Source organism: Rhopilema esculentum, chromosome 10 (genome assembly GCF_057945365.1).
Source record: "Rhopilema esculentum isolate cy_ngs chromosome 10, ASM5794536v1, whole genome shotgun sequence".
In the NCBI taxonomy this organism is placed as follows: Eukaryota; Metazoa; Cnidaria; class Scyphozoa; order Rhizostomeae; family Rhizostomatidae; genus Rhopilema; species Rhopilema esculentum.
In genome coordinates, this window is record NC_142824.1 from 9552417 (window position 1) to 9578718 (window position 26302).

The 26302-nt window shown below is 36.2% G+C and overlaps 1 protein-coding gene across 1 annotated transcript; it reads right to left on the reverse strand.

Annotated features, from left to right (window-relative positions):
• Positions 1-3543: 3543 nt before the first annotated feature.
• Positions 3544-25710, reverse strand: LOC135687490 (forkhead box protein E1). Its single transcript, XM_089110556.1, has 2 exons — positions 25549-25710; positions 3544-21229 (listed from the first exon to the last, which is right to left on the reverse strand). Exon 2 carries the CDS (start codon positions 17930-17932, stop codon positions 17105-17107), a length of 828 nt encoding a protein of 275 aa, XP_088966682.1. The 5' UTR covers positions 17933-21229; positions 25549-25710; the 3' UTR covers positions 3544-17104.
• Between the last annotated feature and the right edge of the window lie 592 nt (positions 25711-26302).

Below are 26302 nucleotides of genomic sequence, written 5' to 3' on the forward strand. Positions count from 1 at the left end.
ATCCACCAGCATCAAAATATCAGAAATCGCCATTGTTCAATAACAATCGCATTGCTTCAAGCAGAAAACAATAACGAAATTATTTATTTCGAAGCAGAGCATATCGGATTCCTGCGATTAAACGCTCCGCTACGGAGTGACTCAGGAATGATTTTCGTATCACCTCCAGAGCGGAGTAACGTTGTGTATCGGATGGGTGTGGCGTAGTGCAACTCAAACCTCTATCCGATATGAAAGATACTCCGCTCTGATTGCAATCCGTCATCTTAAAGTTCTTCATGAAATAATCTAAAATGAATTCTTGCAGTGAGAATAAAACCTGGGACGTAGGGTCAAGGATGCCGCCTAGACGGGGAAATAATTGTAGACGGTCGATCGTCCCAGTCATCCTGCAAAAGTCCTCCTGGATTAACTTATTGATAAAATTAAGTATTTGAAAATGGTACATCGTTTCATTAATCCTTGTTGTTCATTTTGTAATTTAACAACAAGGATTAACAAAGAAAGCGGGTATTTCTTAATGGCGGAATAACAGATGATCCATTGGTAGTCTTCGAAATAACGACAATCGATGCAAAAAAATTAAAAATTGTCGAATTTTGTTCTGGAGTATCTCTTTACTTATTTAAAAGGCAAAAAACGATGCATTACATATCCCTTTCATTGATTGAGGCAGAAAATCGTGCCAGGACATTGAACCGGGGAGGGGGGCAACAGTGGTACGTTTCATTAATAGTTGAGCTTTAAAAGTATATCGTTAATAAATATGATATACAGGAGAGGCCCTAGGATAGAGCCTTGAGGTACAACTTGCTTGACTTTCATAATGTCTCTAAGTTTCGCGCTGATTTTCATTTTTGTCTTTCACATAAGAGTTTTCATAGAACTCTTCTGTCTGAATATTACACACAGCCTTCTTTGGTTAAAACAAATTTTAGGAGCACGGCTTATATGTAGCGCAATTATAAGAGCCATACGTGCTTACGAAGTTCGTTAAAGAGCAGTCCCTTGTTTATTAAAATGTGCACACTTATTGTGCCTGGAAAGATTTTATCAAGACTAGAGAATGACACTCACAATATGGTGAATGTTGTCTTTTTGCAAATGAAAATGAGAACAGGATCACTATATTGTCATGACATTTATAGTCGCTGGAATTTTGATACCCATAAGTGGCAAGACCTTCTGAATGAGCATTGCTAAACCGAAAGCATGGTCAACTAAGTCATTAAAAGTGACCACAACGATGCAATGTGATTCCTATTGAAACTGATTCTAATGCATGACTTTTTCAGCGAGAATCGAAATCATGCATGGGTTTTCTAATGTACTGTTCAGATCGTGCATTTTACTTTCAAGGCAGGTGCATGGGTTGGTTAACAACTAGAGGCAAAATTAATGAAAGTAAATGCCACCATGCAAGTAAATGAAATTTAAAAGTTGAAAGAAAGAACACATAATTGTATAGAGATTTTAAGAGACAGATTAGCAGCAAAAATGTTTTGCACCTGTTGCGGAACTTAAAATGGTTTGTCTCATACTCGCCAGTGCAAATGCATTCGATGTCGAATCGTAGCTGTTAAAGAGATCACTCCAGCATTGGAAATGCAACAAATTTTTTAGAAGGCTCAAGTATAACATATTCTTCCAAAGAAATATTTTTGAAAGTGTTTTTGCGCTGGAAAAGAAACTGCAACTTGAAGCAGGAAGCAACCCTACGCAAGTACAGAACAGAAGTGTAGAGGTATGAGATCACACGCAAACCTAAGATTTAGCAGTAAATTGACGACTTGCAACTTAAAGGCCGTTCTCCTAACTTCAAGTTAACATAAGTTTAGGACTGAAGAGCCTTCAAAATCTCAGGTAGCCATAAGGTAAATTGGCAGATATTATTTGGGGGGGGGGGGGGGAGTGAAGGGCTCAAAATTTCCGACTGACAAAGGTCAATTCTAATTTTGTATGAGGACCTAAACTTTAACAGTTTTTTACCAACAAAACCTTATGAATTGCCTCGAAAATATTTATTCAGCTGTATGATAAAGTTTCTAGATTTCGTAAATTTGGAAGATCGAGCATAAAGACTGTTGGTTAAATTAATGCATCAAAACATACGTAGTCCAAAAATCAAATCCTAACTTTTTCCGTCTACGACTTGCCCATTGCTCCACTATCTTATCTAAACTTACGTTGTGCAATATGTCTTTCTCGCAAGAAAGAATCATGAGGTCATTTAGTCTTTCATTGGTCGATTTCGAACGGAGAAAAATCTTGACAATTTTCAAACGACTAAATGTCCTTTAATTCTTTGCCACTAATATAAGAGCAGTATAAGCTAATTTGTAAGCTCTATAAGTCATGGGAAATGTACTGCGCCTTTTAAAGCATTCCTTTGCTGCATTTGCAAGGCTATTCAAAGCAGGCTGAAGATCTACTGACGAGATGTACGCTTCAACCTCTGCAAAAAGGTATGCTGGATCTGACAGTAAGCTTCCAGGACAAAGACTGGAGAAGCAATGCACTTCGGGGCCATTCACAAAGGACGTCCAGCGAAAAGATTAATATTTTGACCCCCCCTCCCCCTTTTGTCCGGCATTTTCCGTATTTAAAGCCTAATCATATGGGCTCGGTTAACCGGGCTAGCCCGCTTTACCGAGATCTCACCTTTGCAGTCAAATGCTGTTAAAAAGTAGCATGCTGTCATATGACAAGCGGCTAGCCCGGTAAACCGGGATCTTGCTTTCTTCAGCCGAGATCCCGGCAAAGCGGGCTACGATTTCGCCATGTGATAGCTCCAGCCCGGTTTGCCGGGGTAAATCCAGTGTCAATGCGCTTGTCCAATAAAACTCCACTTGACTCAGTTGTTCAAAATGGCGGAGAAGAGAGGTTTTAGGTGGACAGATGACATGATTGACAATCTTACCAAATCTTTAAAATCGTTCAAGACCATTATGAACAATCGTGGTTTGGATTTCGATGGGGATAAAAGTTTATTATACTCACATGTACGAAAGGATATGGCCACAATATACGAGCCAGAAGACGTAACGTTATTTGGCCCCGTCGAAAATACAATTTTGAACATTGACAAGGAATCAGAGGAAGACATTGGTCGTACTAAAGCAAAGATTAAGGTTGAGAACGCACTTATTACGAAGGGTAGAAATCGAATAATTGAAAAAATGAAAGAAATGAGGCAAAGCTTTTCTAAAGCAATGATTGCTGGTACAAGATCTGGCAGTGGCAGAATTGTCTTTCATCACTTTGATGAACTGAAGGAAATATGGGAGACTCTGCCAATTTCCAGAAAATCAGCAAGCTTTGGAGGGATTGAGACAAGGAAAGCAACTAAGTCAAAGCTGTTGTAGCTGCAAAAGCAATAGATATTATCTTCCTCTCCGTCATTTTGATTTATTTACCCGCCATTTCGGATTCTTAGAATATCACGTGACCAACGAACTGCAAAGATGCTGGGTAGGACTTTCAAATGATAGCGAGCTGATTCTAGCCCGGTAAAACGGGCTAGCCCGGTGAACCAAGCCCATAGACTTAGAGCCCCCTCCCCCTTCTTCGGACATCCACCGATATCATACTGAAAGTTATCCAACCATGTATAGGTAACCAGAATGTAAAAAGCCGTTCTTTGTTCCCATCAGAAACTGACTTGATGAAAAATTTTTGATATTCTAATACGTTTTTTGTTTTAATATAAATTCAAATAAAGCATTAGATATAGGCAGCAAAAGCCGTGTTTTACTCTTCGTTTAAGTAGTCAGTTTCTGTGAATGGCTGCTTCAAAAAGGTGGCAATATCCACAAGAGGAGCTTTGTCGCTCACTGCTACTTCATCTTCCTCATTTGCTGTTTCTCTCTGTAACGCTCTTCACTCTTAAGTGCCAACCTTTTGTTGCCAGTTATCTCGAGGTGCGTTTTAGCTAGCTCTATAGAGGTGAAATTTTGCCGGCATTTCACAAAACCGCACTGGTATCTCCGGCACTCTTTTCTGCAAGCTTTTTTACACAGATAGACAGAACAACACATACGGCAAATCGATTTGTTCATACATTGTATATTGAGTACTGATGCAGTTAAAAAACATCCATAAAATGCGTAGTGGATTAAATGTGAAGGAATCAATTCGACTAGTAGCAACAACAACAATAAGCCACCTGTGTTTTTAATGACATATTATGACATTAAGGTTATTATGACATTATGGGCTCATTAGCAGAAAAAAAATGCAGTTCTCAACGAAGTGGGTTTTACAACTTCGTGGAACAATGAAACTTTCTAGTGAAATCGGTGTCTGTGACATGTGCTTTGGCATTTCACGAAAATCTGCTACAGAAGCAGCTGCATCGCAAATCTAATTATTCTGCTTTTTTGTTGGTTTTTGATTGTTGTCTTTATGACAGTCCTTAAATACGTAAGATGTTGCTCAGAATACCTACTAGGGACGATTATGTAGCATATTTGACCAACAGCTTTAGAAAATTTTTGAATTAATTACGTAGAGACCATTCACACTTGCAGCTGTTAGAACAAGAACGGTGATGAACTGTTAAAATGATCTCCCAATTAAAATCACTACTGCCAAATGGTGCCAACGCCAAAACTACAAAAACTTTGTTTTTCAATTATTCATTAAATTGTTCTCTTAAAATGCTTGATTATACATTCCCTTGCCATTCTCTTGAAATTAAGAGAAAATTGATATCAATTAGAGGGTTTTACCGTAGGTAACTGTAATGGAGGCTGGCACTTCACGGGCTTCACTACCATTTCGCAGGTCTGCAACACAAAGTGGCTAGTTAACTCAAAGTTAGTTCACATGAAGTAGGCATACTAATCTTTGCATTTTGTGAATCGAAATCTTTTATCATAAGAACTGCGTCCACAGCATGCTCCTGCGCATATGCCCAAAAATAGCCAGCCTCGATCCGACTAGTTTTAGAATCGAGGATGCAAATTTGCGGGAAAACACGGAATATTCTAAGCATGTGTTTTCGGTTCTTCAAACTCGAAATCGAACCATTTTAGGCAAAAAAGTTTGTTCCTTTGATTTTGTGTTTCGGGTTTTAGATCCTTTTTTCGGACATTTCGAAACCAAGAAAAGAGTGCTAAAATGATGACGTCACAAAATCTGTTTGAAAAATTTTCGATTTTGACGATAACTCCGAAAAGAGCATCATTACATATCATTTGGTCTTGGTTCATAACTTTATGAACCAGGACAAAATAGCAGTAATCCGTTAGCAAACTTGAAATCTTTCATTGACCATATCTCGCCCGATCTGTCTAAATAATCTAAATAACTTTGCATGTTGAGAAGTATTTTATGCCGTTCTTTCCGATTATGTGGTGCAAATTAAGAAACTCTTAAAATAGATTTTTGATGTCAGCATCACAATTTCAACACCAACATCAAATTCGAATTATGACGGTAACCACTTTGAAGTACCAGTTTCATCTTTGCTAGAAATTCGTTTTGTTTGGTGTACATCTACCCTGGGTACCAGACTCATTTTATATAAAATAGAATAGAGAGTCTGGTCTAGTGCGCCCCATTCTCGTTCTGGTCAGACTGACTGTCATCTTAAAATCATATTTATCATAATCAACTTCCTTAAGCGCAGAATTTTCATTTAAAAGCCCAAAATCTTTAAGACCTTGCTTTTAACAATGAAATAGCAGATTTTAAATAATCTCGAAATCTACTGAAAAATCTCAAAATCCCTTCACAACCACGTAGCTGTAGATGTCGGCTAGGCAGGCACTGCGGAGCGTTGTAAAAAGCGTGTCGTCTATAAAGAAAGGGGGGCTAAAAGCGTATAAAAAGAGGCTTTAATGGTAGTTTATTACTTGATATTTGGCATTTTTCGCAAAAGGTGTGGGGCTAAAGCCTCCCAAGGCCCCCTGCTCCACGGTGCCTGCTAGAATGGGCAAACTAGGGGCGGGCTCGGTCTTAGAGCCAAAAGCAAGATCATTTTTGAATTGTTGAATGATGTAGCTTTTTATAAGTGACTTTTTGTCAAGAACAGGAACACGGGAACATTTGTTGTTTTTTCAAAGGGAACACGGGAACAAGACCCCCTTGGAGACCCCCATTATAGTTTTTGTGATCATACACGGAAGAAAAATCCCAAAACCTTTACAAAAATTTTTCATAGGGTAGCAGCAATATATCAGTAAAGTTTCCTAATCGTTTAGAACCTTAACTGCAGAGGTTTTATAAACAGGATTATTTTGAAAAATACGTGTGTTGATTTATTCAAGTCGAAGTTCCACTTTCTTTTAAGAGGAAGATATGCAACTTGATTAGGTGCTCAGAAAAAGTTCTGAAAATTCGCATTTTAAGTAAAACTGACTGGAAAAGAAAGTCGATCGGTGTACACTTGATCGGGTTTTACAATATGTATCACTTTTACACCCTATCCAGTTCACAGAACAAGCACCAAAGGATGTTATCTTTATAAATATCAGGGAAAAGGCTTCCAGGGATTTATTAGTTGTGGCTTGACGTAGCATTTAAGTGGTCAATATTGTCACGCCAATGCAATGCTTACTTTAGGTTGTGCAAATCCCCTTTCTTTGTCAAAAATACTGGCCTAGGCGCAACCCCGAATAGATGAAAATTGTGTAAATTCATGTTGCCTGTTTCATCCAAACTCATCCCAAGAGCTTCAAATGCCATTAGGATAATTTACCGGTGTTGGATATTGGGAACAGCAGTTTTAGTCGGACAAAGAAACTTTCCATGCCTGCTTTCTCGCACTATACTTATACTTTATAAACAATTTTATTCTAAAACTTGAAGAGGAGTTTCTCATATTTGATCAAAATTATTGCAAACAATGTATCTTGAATAGCTTTCAAGTTGCTTTGGAAAACACTAGTTAATACAAAGGGGGTAGAGAGAGCTAACATCTCAAATCGGAACAACATCGTGCCTGTAACCTTATCCAATTTAACCTAATCTGGCGGATGAAGCCTAAGTACAAAAGGTAAAAATGAAAATACCTTGAAAGACAAAGAAGAAACCAAGCAGATCCGCTATGCCTCTAGTGAGACTTACTTTCAGAAACAATGTGATATAATATTTCACAAATTATTGGCAGATGTTTTAGATAAAAGCAATTTGTGATGGCAGTTCCTCGGCAAGCGTGTTACTTAAGTATCTAATGGGGAGTGGTGCTTTTATGCTAATGATGTTGACGAATCTGACAGATCACTACTGCGAAAACCCTCAGCAACAAATTTCTGCAGAAAATTATATATCAAATGTTCAATGCCCAATGCACTTTAAATTTCAAAATTGATAAATTCAAAATTAAGGAAATCTGAAGAAGAAATGAATATTGAAATTAAGGAAGTGAAGTACAATGTTGACTCTTGATAAGTTGATAATTTAAAATCTTCAATAATTTGAGAAATTTTTGGACGGGGGCCTAAGAAGGGTGTGAATTTTTTGTTTTTAAAAATTATCAAATTATTCTAGTTTATATTTGAAGATGTAACAGTTTTCAAGTCACTGTTAACATCAAGAAAATTGTGAAAATGCTTCTTTTGTCTTGGTTTTAATTGAGTATGTTATCCATCATGGACTAAAACCATGTATTGTAAAATTTTACACGTCATTGCTTTTTTGCGTGTGGGGGGCTTGCTAAATGATTTCATTGACTGGATGAAACCATAAGTAGCCATGAATATGTAATGAACAAAGTTTTTATGCCAAAATTAATTCCTTTATTTTCAACAAAGCAAATTTTTCAATCATATTACATTGAAGTTGTCTATCCACGTAAAATCCGCATCAAAAATTGGCATCGAGCTTCTTGTCGTTGTGTATTGAAATATTAAAAAAAATCATTTCGAACTTGACCGAAATAAAGGGTAACTGCAGTGTAGCCTTGGCGTAGTTTCCAGTAGCGTCGTCGATCATCAAATTAGAAGGTTCTGACGATGTATCCTCCTGCCATTGAAAAATGAGAATATTGCATAAGATATGACGATAACGGACGGCTTTAAATGCAGAAAAGTTCTGAATATTGAATGATTTTGCCATTTTTCTGTAGAGAGGATTTTAATAAAGTACTAAAAGCAGGAAAATACTGAGCAAGAAGCTATTGATAAGCGCAAAAACAAACTGAAGAGCCTTGTCCTTGATAAACGTTTTAAAAATAGTTTCTTCTGTACCGTCATGCTTATTTCAAAATCTTTTGATGAAATAAGTTGCCAATAGAATTGAATATCCCCTCAATAACATTTTTAGTCTCTTTATATATTGACAAGCCTTCCTTATCTTAAGTTTCGTTCAACGCAGATTCACTACTTATTTACATTTGGTTACTGGATTATATGAAAAATGTTTAGCCTGTTTCGATTAAAAGCTGAACAAAGTATCATGCCTTTGACAGAACCAAATCGACCATGACTTCAAGATACTTTGTTTGGCTTTTGTAAAGAAAATTTTTTAATGATCTTACCAGCCCTCATGGTTTAACAGCTTTCAGTAGTTACGTTATCATGTGAATTAGGATTCTGCATTCTGCATTATGTATCAAAACACTTCAGTTCAAAGTGGTCTTTTCAACGAATGGAAAGGTTGCATTCGTTGATGCAGAATGCAGCTAAAAACAAAGGGTTGCCAAAAAGCATGTAATCTAAGTGCACACAAAAAAGCTCCTTAAAGATTGGAAGAGAAATGCGAAAAAGTCTTTTGAAATGATTTTAAGCCATATTGCTCTTAAAAAAACAATAACAGCAAACTTCTTCTGAAGGATTTATAAACACGTGTCATTTGGCGAGACAGTCAGTACCATTGAATGAAGGCTGAAAAGCAACTGGGAAGAGCGAGGCCAACTTTAACATTTTAACTCTGGTGTGTTGTTGCTCATGATTTTCGTATTTGCTGCAATGGGATATGGAGTAAAATTTGAATAAGATCTGTAAATTGCAATATGGTGGAAGAAGGAGGTGCCTACGCTCACATTACATATCTAGAATGATGAATCCAGATTATAATGCTCCAGAGTATGGCAATACCTGCATTTAAAGAAATAGCCCAAAACATAAAACTCAATGAAAACTTTGAAAGCATAAGGTGTTAATGGTAACATCTCCAGTATTTGGGGCGTACTGCTGCGAGTGCATCGAGGACGCTCCTAATCAGGTCCATGGAAAGACAGCAACAACGGCTGGAGCAAAGCAAAAGTCAAAGCACACAACAATAAGTGCATCTTGAACGCCCAAAACAAGTCTTTAAACCGCGAGAGAGATTTGCTAGCAAAACGCCAGCTGAGTTTTTCAATTTTCGTCAAATAAACAGCTATTTTTCAAGTATTTGCTTCCCAGGAGTACTCTTCCTTTCTTACTCTTTATATAAATTGTATCCTTCTTTGTCGATTTACTTTAGTTCTGCTAAATGTTTATGTGCGACATGCCGTAATACTGGAAAGACATTTTGCGGGCCGAACAAGCTCGTTAAAAAGCAAGATTGATTTTAAATCCTACAAACGTTGTTTCAAAAATTGTTCTGCCATCTTATTTATAGTATGTAGAGAATATTTCCGAAATGTCAAGGGAAAAAGGCAAAGAGAAATTCTATGGTCATATCCACTTAATGCTTTACTGCATCTGCTCGTGGCCTTTTCTATGTCTACAGATATCTGATCACCACTAAAAGCAATGTGATACAATTTGAATTATATATCTCAATTGAAAATATACAAGCAACTTTCTAATACGAGGTTATGACGTAATAATATTAAATTACTATGATGGTGGTTGGGAATGTGATTTGACAGAGTTGCATATTAAGAAGTGAAATGGAGAAGCTTTGAAGCTGACGGGGAAGAGCCTACAAAATTACGTCATGAGAACCAAAAAAAGTAGAAAAATTCTCTTTGCTGCAACTATTAAGAATTTTAGTTGCTAAATGATTTGAATTCCGGCTAGTTGCCTTATGAGCTAATTAAGCGTGATATTCCCAGTTGTTCTGAACACCAACGCGTAAACCTCAATTACATATGTAGATTTATTTTGTTTGCAGAATTATTTCCATTTTTATAGTTGGTGCAGTCAAACCTATATAGAACGGAAAGATCAATCGTGCCACATTACCACAACCAAACAAACACAATTTTTTTTAGTTTTTTTCAAGTTTAAATAAACCAGTGTTTTTCAAGTTTAATTAAACCAATGTATTTTGCATTTGCTTTTGAGACATTCGATCTTTGACTTAATGATTATTATCATTTAATCATTTAACATGTAAATAATAAAGTTTCAACGAACATATTTTAGCTTGGAATTCAAATCGATAAAGGTAGGGTATACCGAGGGGCAGTTCAACCTTGTAATTAGTGTACGGGAATTCCATGAATAAAAATATTTAGGGATTTCTAGATATAAACAATTGGCTTTTCACCAAGATAAAGGAGCTTTTAGTTGTCCCTTCGGGCATACTATAGTCAGTGGCGTTGCTTGACATTCCAGATTAGGGGAGTGGAGGGCCATGAGTAGTAAAATTTACCAAGACATAGATAAAGATAAATTTTGGTGCTATTTCACCAACCAATAGACGATTTTAACGACAAACCAGTGAATTTTTGCACCACCTAAAAATTACCGACAAACTCATGAAAAATTGGGGGGTGCCAGACCTCCTTAGACCCCCACTAGCTACGCCCCTGACTACAGTCGTTATGTTGCATTGTTGTAATAAATCAAGAGCCATTTCGTAATTGATTACAATGATTGCAGCTAGTTATATATTGATTACAGCTAAGTACAAAATATTTTGCTGTTATCGTCATTCTCATTTTCTTGGGAAAGGACAATCAATTCATTTAAAAAGCAGCTCGTTTTGCAAGCCATTGATGTTCATTGTGGAACATGTGTATAAAAAAGTTTCTGTGTACCCACGTAGGTAGTTCAGGTTATTAACACAAAAACCTACCATTACCAGAAATGGGGATACCATAAAAGCATTTCGATACTGCTAGAATGTCGAAATAGAAGCTCTATTAAATTTATTTTGACGTCATGAGATTGCAACACGTGTAGAGGTATTCAAAATGGAATCAAATAGGCGGAGAGAAAGATAAAATTATAGTTATACGAATCAAATACATAAGTGAGACCTATTGATCAGTAACTCGCTTATCTGCTCAGAAATCTGGTCTATTAGTAAAGAAAACAAACTTTGTACTTTTTAATCGGTGTTTTGTATGGCGATGCAAGAAGTGGGATGGAAAGTCGTGCACTGGTGCATGCTGGTTGACGAAATCGATAGGCGAGAGAATGAAGGGAATAAGTTAGAGAACAAAAGGGATAGGTTGCAGGATAATGAAGGTACGCGTGGTTGTAAAAAACCAATTTGATATCGTTGTAGCCTCGTCTAAAAAAAGCATTAGCTTTTCTTTAAATAAATATTTATCTTATGTTGTGACAAAGAAAATTTTATCAAACATACTATAAGTCTTTGATTATCTTACTGGGTGGCAAAATTAACCAGCAATATTTTCCTTTGTCATTGGGCAGAGACGTGAGACCGTGTTGGGAAGTCGGGGGCTCGGTGAAAGGAGGAGCGTAATGCAATATTGAGTTGCTTAAATGGATATACATACACCGTCGAGACATGTCCTTCAATAAGAAATGTAGCAAAGGGACAAAATCCATAATGTTTCAATATGAAACTTCCGATTAAACGGCTAATCAAACTGATCCAGGATCTTTACGGTTGTCCTGTAACTTCGAAATGTCCTCTCACAGCGCAACCGTACAAAATCATAATCTAATCAAACTCATATATCCCTATATCCAATACATTCATTAAACTATACTCCATGTTGACATTATATTGCACAAGCATCTCACAACATCAATAAATCATTGAGAGCCTAAAACATATATAACGCTATATGTTAACCTCATTGTACTTATCCATAACTGACCTGATTTTAAAAGTAACACGCCCAAAATTTAACATATGGAAGAACTAATTGATATGCTACATAGCTACGTACTTACAAATAATTGTGTATACAAAAAGAACATTACTCCCAAGAATAATTACATAAACCGAACGAAGATACAAGAAAAACCCTAGGGAGATCCCCTAATTAATCTAAATGTGCAATTAGATAACAAAAGGAAGTAAACTCTGCAAAAATTAAGAAATTGCTACAGTTATAAACAAGAAAACAAACAATGTTTGTAACTAGCACTATTACATGCCTCCCCATCTTGAAAAAGGAATCGACCTGCATTCTTTATTCAGATAATATAAAAAAAACGACTTGCCGATGATATGTTCTGTCCGTCATATTAATGGAATGATGGTATCATGACATAAAGGTCGCCCCATGACTTAAAGACGTCGCCTTTAGCAATGAAAAAAAGTGAATGCTTGTCCGAGTCTAAAAGTGTTAGGTTTAAGTCTTTTTCCATTAACTTCGAATACTGTATGTCGTATACCGTATTTCCTCTAAAGAATGTTTATTACAAAATCCAACTTTTTTATTTCGGTGTTTAATAGAGGGTAGCGTTTGTCTGAGGACGGCATCTGATACAAAATTAAGTGTGACAATTAAAGAACGACAAGAAAAGTGCCATAAAAAAGATAAAACAGACTTCAACAAATTGTTTTTTCCCCAAAAACACGTAATAAAGATCATGTGAAAAATGTTTTAAAGTTCACAAAAGTTGTGTTTACGTTATGGAAGTGTCTAGGAATGCCAATGTCATACTGTCTCCGTCAGCCTTCTCGTCTGTGACATGAAAACTTTCATACCTTTCCAAAAGTAAGCAGATAAACTGTTCGTTATTTCTTTTTTGGTGTGTTTTCTAATGAACGCAGCTTTTCAAGTTGCAATTATCAGAGGGCAGCGTTTATTACAGATCGCTGGCTGAAAGTGTGACATTTAATGGTGGGCAGCGTTTATCAAAGGGCGAGCGTTCAGTAGGGGAAATACAGCATCGTTTATATCCCACACCTGACACCAAATGTAAAAGAAGCTCTTAAATGAAAGCATCGTCGACACATATCCTTCGATAAGAAATATAACGAAGAGACAAAATCCCTGATGTAATATATAGTAATCCAAAAGATAAATCGAAACAGACATTTTTTTAACTATTTTAGTAGAAAATAGGATAGCGGATCGGGCAATAGAAAGACAGCATCGGAACAGCTTTTGCAGCAGTTTTGACGAAACGATATCTATGCTGGCTAAACATTCAAGATTCTTGTAAACAAATGTCTCTATTAAAGTGGTAAAAGGAATATGATGTGAGAGTTAGTATTCTCTGTATACACTTTCCCACGTTGAGAACGTCGTGGAAGTAAATCATTTTTTATTCGAGGAATCAAGAGATTCATGAAAAATTGTACATGTGAGACTGCTACTTTGATTTGCTTTTGCAGAAAACGTGAAATTTTTACAATACCCTTTAGTCACGAGCCCTGAATGAATTGCAATGTTTTTCAAACCCCGCAGAATGAAATGATGCAATAGGCAGTCGAATTAAAGCAGTTTCATTCCTGTCTCGATGTTTTTCGTTCCTCTCTGCAGGCTTTTCTTCTTGCCATGGTTAATATACTCTAATATACAAAGAGAAATATACTCTCTTTTTTGACGGGAGATTTGGATGACTGTATATTGTTTATAAATGAATTGTGGTAATGGTCTAAAGCGAAAGCATAACCTTTCTATATGCAGGCTTGTGTTATTTATCTAGTGGTTATGAGGCTAGTGCTTATGAGAATGGACTTTAAAGGCATTCGACAGATAATAAAAGGGCTTTAGCCAGCTTTTGATAAAAAATTGACCAATCAGTAAGTGTGATTCCACTCATGAAGTAATTTAATTTACCACGAGCACTAATTAAATTTTAACTGAAAGATATCGCAATTAATTAAAACTTGAAAACAGAATCATCTATAAAGCTGCATTTCAGCCAATGAGAAGTAACTACCTTCTTGAAATAGTGAAAGAATTGAGATGAAAAAATATTTAATCAATCCTCAAACCTTTCGCAACAACGCGATATTATAAGACAATAAATAAATCGATTGCACCTCAATAAGCAAAGTAGCTCATCTTTTTCCTTTCCCACTGAGAACCAGTAATGGCCTTTTGATACTTCAGAGATGATTGGCCCACCCTTTTTGCTCTGTCAAGCCATTCTTACATGAAGGATTTGCGTATCCTGTCATTCAAAGCTCGTACCTTCATATCGGACGAATTTCCCTAAGGAGGGTTGCAAATATTCCTGCTATATTTTTGCAAAATTCCCAAAGTCGCGGCGTATTGTCAAATATTAGGCTTTTTTAGTGGAGAGGTAAGTGCTATGAATTTTCTTACTGGAGCGGCCTATTAAACCTACGCAAACGACTCTCCGATTTTTGTATTAAATTTACCGAGTCATGTCAAAATTAGCAGGGTGCAACTTTTTTGCTCAATCAAGATGAAAAAATTGACGAAGCAAACTATGTCGAATTGGGCAACTGCCTATTTCATATCCTACGATTAAACCATGGCTACGAAAGAGGGAATAGTTGGGTTTATTTAATTTAGTTAAAGGAAATTGCTATTGCAGACATGCAGGCTAACATGTAAATAACGAGATTTGAGGTACGAGTAGTTTTAAGGAACACTGCACTTTAAGCCGAAAACCCACTCCACGCAGCACAAAATCTGATCCGATCCGCGGATCATTTTTGCATACAAAACGCTTACGCAAGTTGCGTAAGCGCTTTGGATGCAAAATTGGTCACATGACTGATCCGCGACGGATCGAAACGGATCGACAAAAAAGTTGAAATCATTTTCTTTCTTTCGATCAAAATCGATTAGAACTTTTTTAACGATAGAGCAATTGCGTCATGAGGCAAAGACCCCATGGAGATAAATGTCAACGTGCATTCCAATCTGAAACGATCCGCGGATCGAACATTCGTGAAACATAATGAATGACACATGACAACGTTTCCTGGTTTGCGCTCTGAAATCTCTTTTCATACAGGCTGCTTTGTTTCAAACTGAATTTTTCCAACTGTCCATAAAAGGTTTAAATGTCCCAAAGCCCACCTTGACATCATTACGACTAAAACAAAGCGATTGCCTTGGGAAGCGTATATCCATATGTTGTTTTGGCAGCTGGTCTGCTCTAGCATAAACAATTATCTTTAAATAAATTTCCACTATGTTTTAAGTCAAGATCGGTTAGAAGGAGCTGTGTTAGAAAGTTTCTTTGTTAACAGATACAAAAAGCTCATTAGGTAGGAATTGATAAAGAGGCTATAATTGTAAATAATTTCATCACTGTTTATATACTGATTTACAAAATGAGAATAACAAAGAAAGGTCTAAAAACAAAGTATAAATTAACTCAAAGTTTTAACTAACGATACTAGATACATTTTTTCTAGTGTCAAGATCGCCCATTTCACCAATAGGGGCAATAGTTTGACGGACCTAGAGCCTCTAATGCAAATTTGGTAGGAATTTGACTTTCAATCTCTGGTTATGATAACGTGTGAATTAGAGCGTACGCCAATAGATTTTATTCTATAACAATCATTTTCTTTGGAAGAACTTGCAACCTCTCTCTACTTTTTCTCACATGTACAGTTCTAATCATTCTTATCTGCGCGAACGAACTTACATCAGCAATATCAGTCACTTGTCTATGATACCTTTCAATATATAATATCAAAAAGTTATGATGGTTGCTAAACGTTCCGAGTTGTGATTCTTTGTTCCATATATAAGTCTGTGGCCATTTATTCCAATGATTCTAGAAAAAACAGTCCACAGTACAAACGTATTCTACAAATTCTTCCAGACCAGAACTGGTACTTTCAGGTTCAATCTGCTATTGCCATTTCAAAAATGGGCTAATTTCTGGCACAATGAAATTGTTTACGCGTTTTGAGTGGCACTGTCATGAAAAAAACTGATTTAAAATCATAATAACAATTCACCATGTTATCGATTTCGGAGGGACTGCTACTTAATCAACGTAACACAGGTGACATATTTTTCTCAGTATAAGAATATATCAACAAATTTTTTACTTTCAGAAGTTTGCTGGATCTGTTTGTTTTAGTTTTCTTTTTAAGGCAATCTCATAGCGAATTCTTGACATTGCTATATATGTTCAAATGCTTCGTCACACTTTCGTTTTTTCGTTTTTTCCTTCGCAAGTAGCTTTTTAATCAGACATTTTAGGCTTAATCTAATCTTCAGTCTCCTCTTTTTAACCAAGCCCTTTTCAAACTTAATATGTTTGTCTGACTCGGTGGATAGAGCTGCAGTATACAGATCCAAAGATCTGGGGTTGGAGTCACCGACATGAACAAACGTCCCTTGAGGGAGAACTGAGGAGAGTCGCCAGCTCTCTGTTATCCAGGTCATAGGAATCACGAGGAGTGGTCCAATAGAGAGGAATGACAAGGACAGTGCTCCATAAGAATAACTTCCAAAAAACTACTTTTGAAAGCAAGGTTATCTTGGTATCTTAACCGCGCGAGTTATCTTGGTATTCGTGAATACAATACGAATAATAGAATACGAGATCCAATCAAAACCCTAGTCCTCTGTTTTTTGGAAACCCTAATTATTTATATCTTTGAAAAACAAACTTTCTAGGCGACTATTTATTCTTTGCCAAATCTCCGTTTCTTAGCATTTACTGTAAAATAAACAATGTATTGCCAGGAATGACACCAGTATAGTACCACGGGTATTTATTCTGAAATCATACAACAAACTTTTCAATTTTTGTAACGGCTTTTGCATTGTATTTAGAAATTTTCCATTTCTGGAAGCTGTGTTTTGACTTTTTAGCATTGCCATAAATGTTATATTCTTTCTTTATGTAATCTACTCCTTTTGCAATATGTATCCTGATACTTTTCATAAATTGTCGGGTGATAAATGAAGACATCACCACGTGTGGTCAAAATGCTTTCGCAAAGACGCCCTTGGTTGCCCGTAGAAAGACGAGAAACAAAAGAATAATTATGATCGAAATGAGAAAAATTCCATTTTTCGTTTTTTAGAAATTCATGACTTTATATAACAAATGAGATTATGATTCTAAAACATTATATCCGTCAACAATTTTGAAAAGTCTACAGAACCTTTAAACAGCCAGTCATCTACAATCGAGAAATCAGTTTTGTCCGTATTAGTTTCAATGTTATTCGAAGCTGGATAATGTCTCAGTCTGTAAAAGGATTGTTCTGCTGACTGTTGTCCACCACAGCTGATACTGTATGGTTCATGATCTGAATTCAAAAGTCTCTCCGCTTGATTTCTCGCTAATTGAATATCACTGAACATATACTGCTGCGAAAGCCCCATCTGCTGCATGTCGGGCATCATATTGTTAGGCAATTGGATGTTGCTGTTCCACTGATGACAGTCATTGATGAATTGAGGATAACGGTATCTGCAACAGCTATTTGTATGTGAAAGTGCAAGCGTTCTTGGACGCCGCTTCTGTCTTCTGAAGTCGCCTACAGAAAAGCGATTAAGGTAGCTTTGGTTGACCGTCCAGTCACAGCACTTCCCGCTGTCTTGTCTCGGTACCTTGATGAAGCATTCGTTTAGAGAAAGTGTATGTCGCACGCTATTTTTCCAAGATCTTCCTCTTTGTTCCAAGAACGGATATCTTTTTTCTAAATGTTTGTATATCTCTTGCAAAGTTTTGCTTGCTGGCCTCTCCGAAAGCAATACAGTTGCAATCATTTCGATGTAGGACGGATACGGGCAAGATTTGCTATGACCCTTTTTTGCCCAATCTCCTTTCGTTGATGTACCATTTGTATCTTCGCCAAAAAATTGTGCACTCGAGTCCCGCTCTAATGATTCAGAAACGCAAGCATTAGTGAAAAATCTCATTTGTGAAATCGAGCTCTCCATTACAGAGAAATTTGTTTGGAGATATGTTTGACATATGTTTACCAAGATGAAGTTTATTTGTTTGAGCTTCAAACGCAGTGATTTCCCTTACAGTGAGATGTTGAATATATGTAGTTTAAACACGGGTACCCACATTGTCTCTCTTGTCACCACATCACACCGTTTAAAACCCTACTGGTGATGGGGTGACAGTAGTATGAAAAAGGAGAGCCCGTGCCAACAGGTGTTAGGTTATGTGCTCCTTCGGGCTCGTCCGAAAGCGACATTCACACGACAATGCGTATTGTTTACAGCGTGTAACAGGTAGCTAAAAATTCCATTTTTACAGTTTCATGACGTCAAAGTAGTGTCTAGACATTCATAGTTTCTGAATAAACTAAAACATCGGTAATTGAAAGCTTTTCAATTGAAAAAAGATACTTTCTTCTAATTTAAATGGCCAGGCTCTGTTTGTATCTAAGAGAAACTAATCTCTACACGCCACAATAAATATCTTTTTCCTCAATAGCTGAAGTTTATTTCGGGAGGATCTAGGGTTAATATGTTCTAAAAAGTAACAATTCAACGTAAATCTTCGTCCCGTTGAACAACGTTTGAAAGAAAGAGTATCTTCAAAACTTAGTTTTCGGACAGTATTGTTGAAACGCCCCTCTCTCTCTGTATAATATTCCATTGCCAAGTAATCCCTCACTGGAAATGAGTTTTGCTTCATCTACAAGCTCGATCATCAATGAAAACAACTACACGGCGCCTCTTCATATGGAGAAGTCATATGTTGTCGAGAACAGCTTGGAGTAGAGATTTGCTCCATAAAAATTGCAATATAAGCTATAAAAGTAAGCATAGCCTGACTCGGCCTCTCCCTTCATTTCAGGCCTGATGTTCCTTTAAAAAATAAAAAGTATAAACATAGTTTTTTCAATTAATGCTTAATAATTTGAGTAAGGTAAAAACACGAGCCGAACATTTTCTTTCTGGTTGCTATGCGAACCTCTTTGCGAACCCTTTAGCAGTAAATGATTATAGAGAAAGCTTTATTATGCTCAAAATTACCTTTAATAAAATCGATTCTATCTCTTATAAAAGGTGTGATACGATCGCATTATAATAAAGAAAACAAGGATTATGAACGGTTTCCATACATACATGTATCAGCCTTTAGATATTCGACGAATACAATAAATAACATAAACGACTTCTTTATTTAGGGACGGTTTCATTTATTATTTAGCTAATGCTAATTAATGTCAACCACAACCAAAGTACACGTTAATAATAAGATAAAGTATAGCTTACAGGAATATAAAATAGAACTAAAGAAACCCTAAATTTTCGACAAATGTGACAGCTACGGGACAACAGGCAATTGTTAGACGATTGCAAGTCCTACAATCCGAGTTGTAAGTAAGGATAGAAGGCCCTTAAGCTTTGGTATGTATTGAAGATTGTCAAATTGCAGAAAACTCTCAACTCTTCTTTAGACTTGAATGCTTGGATATGCTCATTTTGATCTGATATAAATGGAGAAACAGAAAGAACGATGAAAGCACATTTGTGACCACCATACACTGAGTTAGAAGATTAACTGTGTCATTGATTGCTTAAATGCTCTTCATGCTGGAGCGGTGTACCTTATAATATGCATGCTCATAGATTAAACCTTTCAGTTTTGCAACACATCCCTATCTCGCATTTGTTTTCTGTCATCTTAGAAATCTCTAATATCTCATAAAACAGTGAAATACCCCTCGCAATCATTTTACTGCCACTAGCAACTATGAGATGAAACTTGAATTTCACATACATGTCATTTTCAATCTGTTTGAGGATCCAATGTTCCTGAATATTGAAGCAAGAAACATGAGGTAGCCAACTATAAACGTACTATACTGATTTGCACCTGTGTAAAATGTTGTAGCGCAAAATTGCACCCTCAATGCAATGCGGTGGATGCCCGTTATAATGATCCCCGCTTGTAAGGGTCGTTTTGCTATTACAAACTAAACGCCTGTTCCTCCTTGATTACTTCGTGTATAACGAAACCTCGGTTTAACGAATTACCACTATTTACGAACTTTTACTTGGTGCCTTTTTCCATTATTCGTTGTTACTCCCACCAATCAAGACTAGCCTTGAAAATACTTTACCAATTGTCGATGTTTGGTCGATCTTTCCCTTTACCGATTTAGGCAGCAGGAAAATCGATTAATGCAAAGTTTGCTAGCAAACCTTTTAGTAACAAACAAAGGATACAGTAGGGATGAGGGCAGATCTGCTTTTCAAATGAGGCGGTTTCCTTACTGAAAATAAAATATTCGGTTGATTCATGCTTTGATTTCAGCTAATATACGCCCGAAGAATGATATTAGCCAATTTCATAAAGGTAGCACACTTTCAAAATGCCTGTTATAATCAGCAGATTAAAGTGATAAAGCTGGCTTGAAATATACCAAAGATTTTCTTAAAGAACAAGTGCTTCTATACAAAACGGCACCTGAATTAATACCCTGCCTCACACGCACCTTTTTATATGCCTACGATATAATCCAGCCACAAAATTAAATTGTTTAATTGTTTGTTTGTTTGCTTGTTTGTTTCAATATCTTAATTGACAGTTTAATTGAAATTAATCGCGACTGCCTTTAAATGTTTGAGCTATTATGCAACCGCATAACTCGATGTTTTCGTCTTTGTTTTAGAGGCAGTATCATCCGTAGATCTGCCCCTTTCTCCTTTTGATTTGAATTCGAAAAGAGTAGGAGGCAGCGGCGGACTGGCAGGGATGCTAGGTTGCGATCGCAACCCGGTCACGCTCAACTTCATAATAACCGGGCCCTCCGTAAATAAATACGAGAAAATAACTCTAATATTAATTTCAAAAATATATATGTTCAAGAGAAAACAAGTCACAGAAATGAAAATGAAATCCTTAGAAAGAAAACATTTCAATATTGCTTACATTATCAGCTCCCAGAGCTCTACTAGTCTAGACAAACACCGATTATTATAAATAAAAAAATTTAGGGCCCATTTGTAATTGATATGCATCATGGATCGGGCCTCTAAAACGAGGATGGAGCTTATAGAACAAAGATATTTTCTTTGAAACTAAAGTGCCAGTGCCTGCCAAATATCCTTGGAGCACCTCTTCTAATTTTACCCTGTTTTGGTATTTCCCCCTCTCCCCTTCGGAACTAGGAACGTTTGTTGTTTATTCAGCTCCGCTCATTAAACACCAATTTTTTTGTTTATCTGAATTTGTGCATAATAACCATAGTCAATTACAAGGAGAAATAGCTGGAAAGAGGAGTAATTAACATAACATAGATACATTATTTAACTTTTGAGAAGTACTACGGATTCAAAAAATTTTAAACTTGCGTTTCTTTTCAATCCATTACTAAACGTGTTTCTCTGAATGTGTTTCTCTGAATGTTTTCTACCTGTAACATAGTATTCAAAGTATAGCCTAGAATTCGTATTCAAAGTTGCTCAAATCAGACATTTGCAGTGAGTCTTCGTGTATCTGTCTTCGGTTCATTTTCACAGTGACTACTTTACTTTATGATTGACTTGCCAGATATCGTTGTATTCGATATTCCTATGGATCTAGCTCATAGCAGTGCGTTCATATAAGATTTTGGGTCAGGGATCGCAGCGATGGATGGACGGGGGTCTTGGCTTTCTGCTAAGATATGAAATTTTTAGAACCATGTTAATTCTTTTTCTAAATGTATCTATAGATGCGGTCAAAACGTTTTAGTTAATCTCTCTAGAAAAACGTTTGCTAATCGGAAAAGTCGTGCCATTTTTTCATATAACAATCAATTTATCTACCTCATTAACTTCAGAAACATCCTTTTTGCTGTTGAGGAGAATAAAACGTGGATGCGTTTATGAATGCCGCAAAACAATTGAGTTATTTGTCAATTATGTAGAGTATTCTCTCCAATTAGCGGACACCATCGGGGCAAGAGCAAGTTGTCCGCTAATTAGAAGTGTCCGCCTTTTGGAAGGTTTTGCAATGTAAGTCCCAAATTTGAAAACAGACCCGAATTTTGTATTTAAAATGTGTAATCAGTGCTGGCGCCAGGGGAGGGATGGGGGGAGGGGTTACAGCCCCTCCGTCGGAAGCATAGAGCCCCTAATCGGAGGAAATTTTAGGTTATTGTCAGAGCAAATTTGACAAAATAACATACGAAAACTGCATATTTTAGTCATTTTAGCCCTCCCTGTCGGAAGCTCAAACCCTTCTGTCAGAAGAAGATGGTGTGATCTGGGTAATCAGTTGCTAATGGGTTTATCTTAGACACTAAAAAAATTAACCAAATTGAACATAACACATTACAACATTGGAAAGAGGTTGAATCGTGAAGGTTGCTATGGTCTGGAGATTCCAGTAATTTACCACTTTCATGGACAAGAAAACTTAGTAAACTGGGCTGTAAAGAAGCTTAAAGCTGTAGAAAGCCAACTAGATTATCAAGTGTCAAAGTGTTTGAAATAAATATTTGAACAAATATTCATTCGTCCCATTTTTTTTGTTCGCTGGTTCTTACCTTTTTTGAACTGTCCGCTAATTGGAAAGAAAAAAGCCAAATTGACTATTTTGCGCAAAAAATATTGTCCGTCAAGGGAGGCTATAACAAAGAGGCGTTTGACTTTCTGTGAAACGCATAAAAGCGCCAAGGAATTTGCAAAAAGTCTTATTGAAGAAGGATTTGGTATTGCATTAGAGCTCAAGGAACCAAGAGTAAGAAAGAGAAAGAGGCTAACCATCGATGAAGGTCCAGATGAAGTTGAATCAATGGGCACAGCAACAAACCGCTATGAAATTGATCCTTACAAGACCACGCTGGACCTAGCAGTTGCCAAGATTGATCGCTGATTTTCAAAAAACGCAGATCTTTACAAAGATTTGGCTTTCCTTGAACCACGGCGATTCTCGAAAGTGCATGAGCAACTGAGAACGACGCGACGCTGTTAACCAAGATTGCAAAGATGTCTGAAATAAGCTTAGAGCAGCTGCGGGAAGAATTGCAGTCTTTCCCTCAAGTTTACAAAAAAATAAGCTCAATGGCAATGATCAAAATGGCAAAAAGCATCCCCAAAGAGGAAAGTTTTGAGGAATTCATGGAGATCTTGGTTCAGTTAAAAGAGGAAGATTCATTACAGAAGTTCCACCTGGCACCACAGCTCTTGTTAGCACAGACACAGTTGTCCCATGCCTTAAAAGAAATGACCCTTGTAAAGTCTGCATCGCCTGTGCATTCAAGACTTTGCATGTGTATAACATGCATGTCTCGTCGTATCCTGCTCTCTACGTTGCTTATAAAGTTGTTATGACGCTGAGCTGCACGCAAGTTTTATGTAAACGAATGTTCAGCAAATTAAAGCTTATAAAGAGTAGACTTAGAGCAACCATTGGTCAGCCACACCTTGAATCACTGATGATTCTTTCAAGTGAAGAAAACAACTTCCCGTTAGACTATGAACACATAATAAATCAGTACTCGTGCTCTTCGCCGGCGCTTCTAAGAAAACTGATCGTTTAATGGATTTTATTTAGAGCAAGAACTTTTCATTTTGTTTTGTTGAAGTATTGTTAAATCAGTTACGAGTCTTTAGAATGTAGGTAGGACTGCAAAACAAACTGATCTCATATGACAAACTCATAACACTGATTGACTGTTGCATTGCTATAGTATGGCTATCCACAATGTCGCTTAGCCTATGCGCCCAAAATTGCTTTAAACCTGAACTGAGCTTTCACTCGTTCAATTCAAGTTTCTAGCAGAATGAGTTGTTTGTGCTGATAATAATTAATTCCAATGAATTGTTTTGAGGTATGGTTAGTAACATAACTTCTAGGTTTGTAGCTCGAATAGTACGGGCCGCTTTTCTGAATATAGCAACCCCAGCGATTTGACAGAATAGAGTTATTTACGTAATGTGAATGTTAGGTATTAGGTATTCTTTCTTCAAGAAAGTATCATAAGCACGTTTCAAGAAATTATTTTTGTCAATAAATCACAAATTTACAGCTTTACAGCATCTTTACACACACTCGCTTTTAATAAAAATATCGCTTTTAATAAAGATAAAATATTATGAAAATTTTGCACAGACAGAGGCGGACTATTTTTGTCAATAAATCACAAATTTACAGCTTTACAGCATCTTTACACACACTCACTTTTAATAAAAATATCGCTTTTAATAAAAATAGAATATTATGAAAATGTTGCACAGCCAGAGGTGGACTATTTTTGTCAATAAATCACAAATTTACAGCATCTTTACATACACTCGCTTTTATTAAAAATATCGCTTTTAATGAAAATAGAATATCATAAAAATGTTGCACAGCCAGAGGTGGACTATTTTTGTCAATAAATCACAAATTTACAGCTTTACAGCATCTTTACATACACTCGCTTTTATTAAAAATATCGCTTTTAATAAAAATATAATATTATAAAAATTTTGCACAGCCAGAGGTGGACTATTTTTGTCAATAAATCACAAATTTACAGCTTTACAGCATCTTTACATACACTCGCTTTTATTAAAAATATCGCTTTTAATAAAAATATAATATTATAAAAATTTTGCACAGCCAGAGGTGGACTATTTTTGTCAATAAATCACAAATTTACAGCTTTACAGCATCTTTACATACACTCGCTTTTAATAAAAATATCGCTTTTAATGAAAATAGAATATCATAAAAATTTTGCACAGCCAGAGGCAAACTATTTTTGTCAATAAATCAAAAAATTTACAGCTTTACAGCATCTTTACACACACTCGCTTTTAATAAAAGTATCGCTTTTAATGAAAAAAGAATATCCTAAAAATTTTGCACAGCCAGAGGCGGACTATTTTTGTCAATAAATCACGAATTTACAGCTTTACAGCATCTTTACATACACTCGCTTTTGAATGAGAATATTCAGGCTCATAAATATCCAATTTTTAAGAATATAATATGTAAAGATGCTGTAAAGCTGTAAATTTGTGATTCATTGACAAAAATAGTCCGCCTCTGGCTGTGCAAAATTTTTATGATATTCTAATTTTATTAACAGCGATATTTTTATTCAAAGCGAGTTTGTGTAAAGATGCTGTAAAGCTGTAAATTTGTGATTCATTGACAAAAATAGTCCGCCTCTGGCTGTGCAAAATTTTTATGATATTCTATTTTCATTAAAAGCTATAATTTTATCAAAAGCGAGTTTGTGTAAAGATGCTGTAAAGCTTTTAATTTTTGATTTACTGGCAAAAATAGTTTCTTGAAACGTGCCTATGATACTTTCTTGAAGAAAGAATACTTAATATCTAACATTCACATTACGTAAATAACTCAATCCTGTCAAATAGTTTCAAAATTTTCCGAAGCATGTATTTTCATGTCAAATAATAATCTTCTCAAGAGTATTCATACAAAAATATGTGCTTATGATGCTTCCGATAACTTTTACAAGCATAGTTGCAGCTGTTTCTCTATTTTTGATTGAAAAATACGTATTCAATCAAAAACTTCGAAAGAAAGTAATCGTGTTTTCTGAATGCTGGATTTCCAACAAAAAAACAAAATAGTTAATCTAATTTACTTGATGTTGCTTGTCCTTTAGTGATCGCAAATACTACCACTTGCTGGAAATAAATACATCGCCATCATGGCTGCAATTTATGGCATCTGACGATCTTTTATTTTCCTGAGAAAAAACTCCAGCAACGATTTAAATGAGCAAGTTTAGTCTTCAACATTGCAAAACCACGCTTGTCATTTAATTAAATAAAATCATCAACAAGATACCTGGCAGAAGCATTCAAATGACACCAGTTCTGTCTCTGCACGACAAATTTGAGGCACGCGATGCGTTTTAAACGTCTTGTGTTATACGTTTGTATGGAATTGGATAATACAGGTAGAATCCTGCTAAAATTTCCTGGATTCACATAGATTCACATCCCAAATTTTCTCTTCAAAAATTTGCACGTAAAGCAGATGAAAGGATTGACATGATACCAAAAGCTGAACTTTGGAGTACGTTTGCATGGAATTGAATAATGCAGGTAGAATCCTGCTAAAATTTCCTGGATTCGCACAGATTCACATCCCAAATTTCCTCTTAAAAATTTTGCACGTAAAGCAGATGAAAAGGATTGACATGATGCCATAAAACTGAACTTTGGAGTACGTTTGTATGGAATTGGATAATGCACGTAGAATCCTGCTAAAATTTCCTGGATTCGCATAGATTCACATTTCAAATTTTCTCTTAAAAATTTTTGCACGTAAAGCAGATGAAAAGGATTGACATGATGCCATAAAACTGAACTTTGGAGTACGTTTGTATGGAA

What these genes read in the sequence shown, in the direction of transcription:
- LOC135687490 (XM_089110556.1), bottom strand. Translation starts at nt 17,932, where the DNA reads ATGGAGAGCTCGATTTCACAAATGAGATTTTTCACTAATGCTTGCGTT.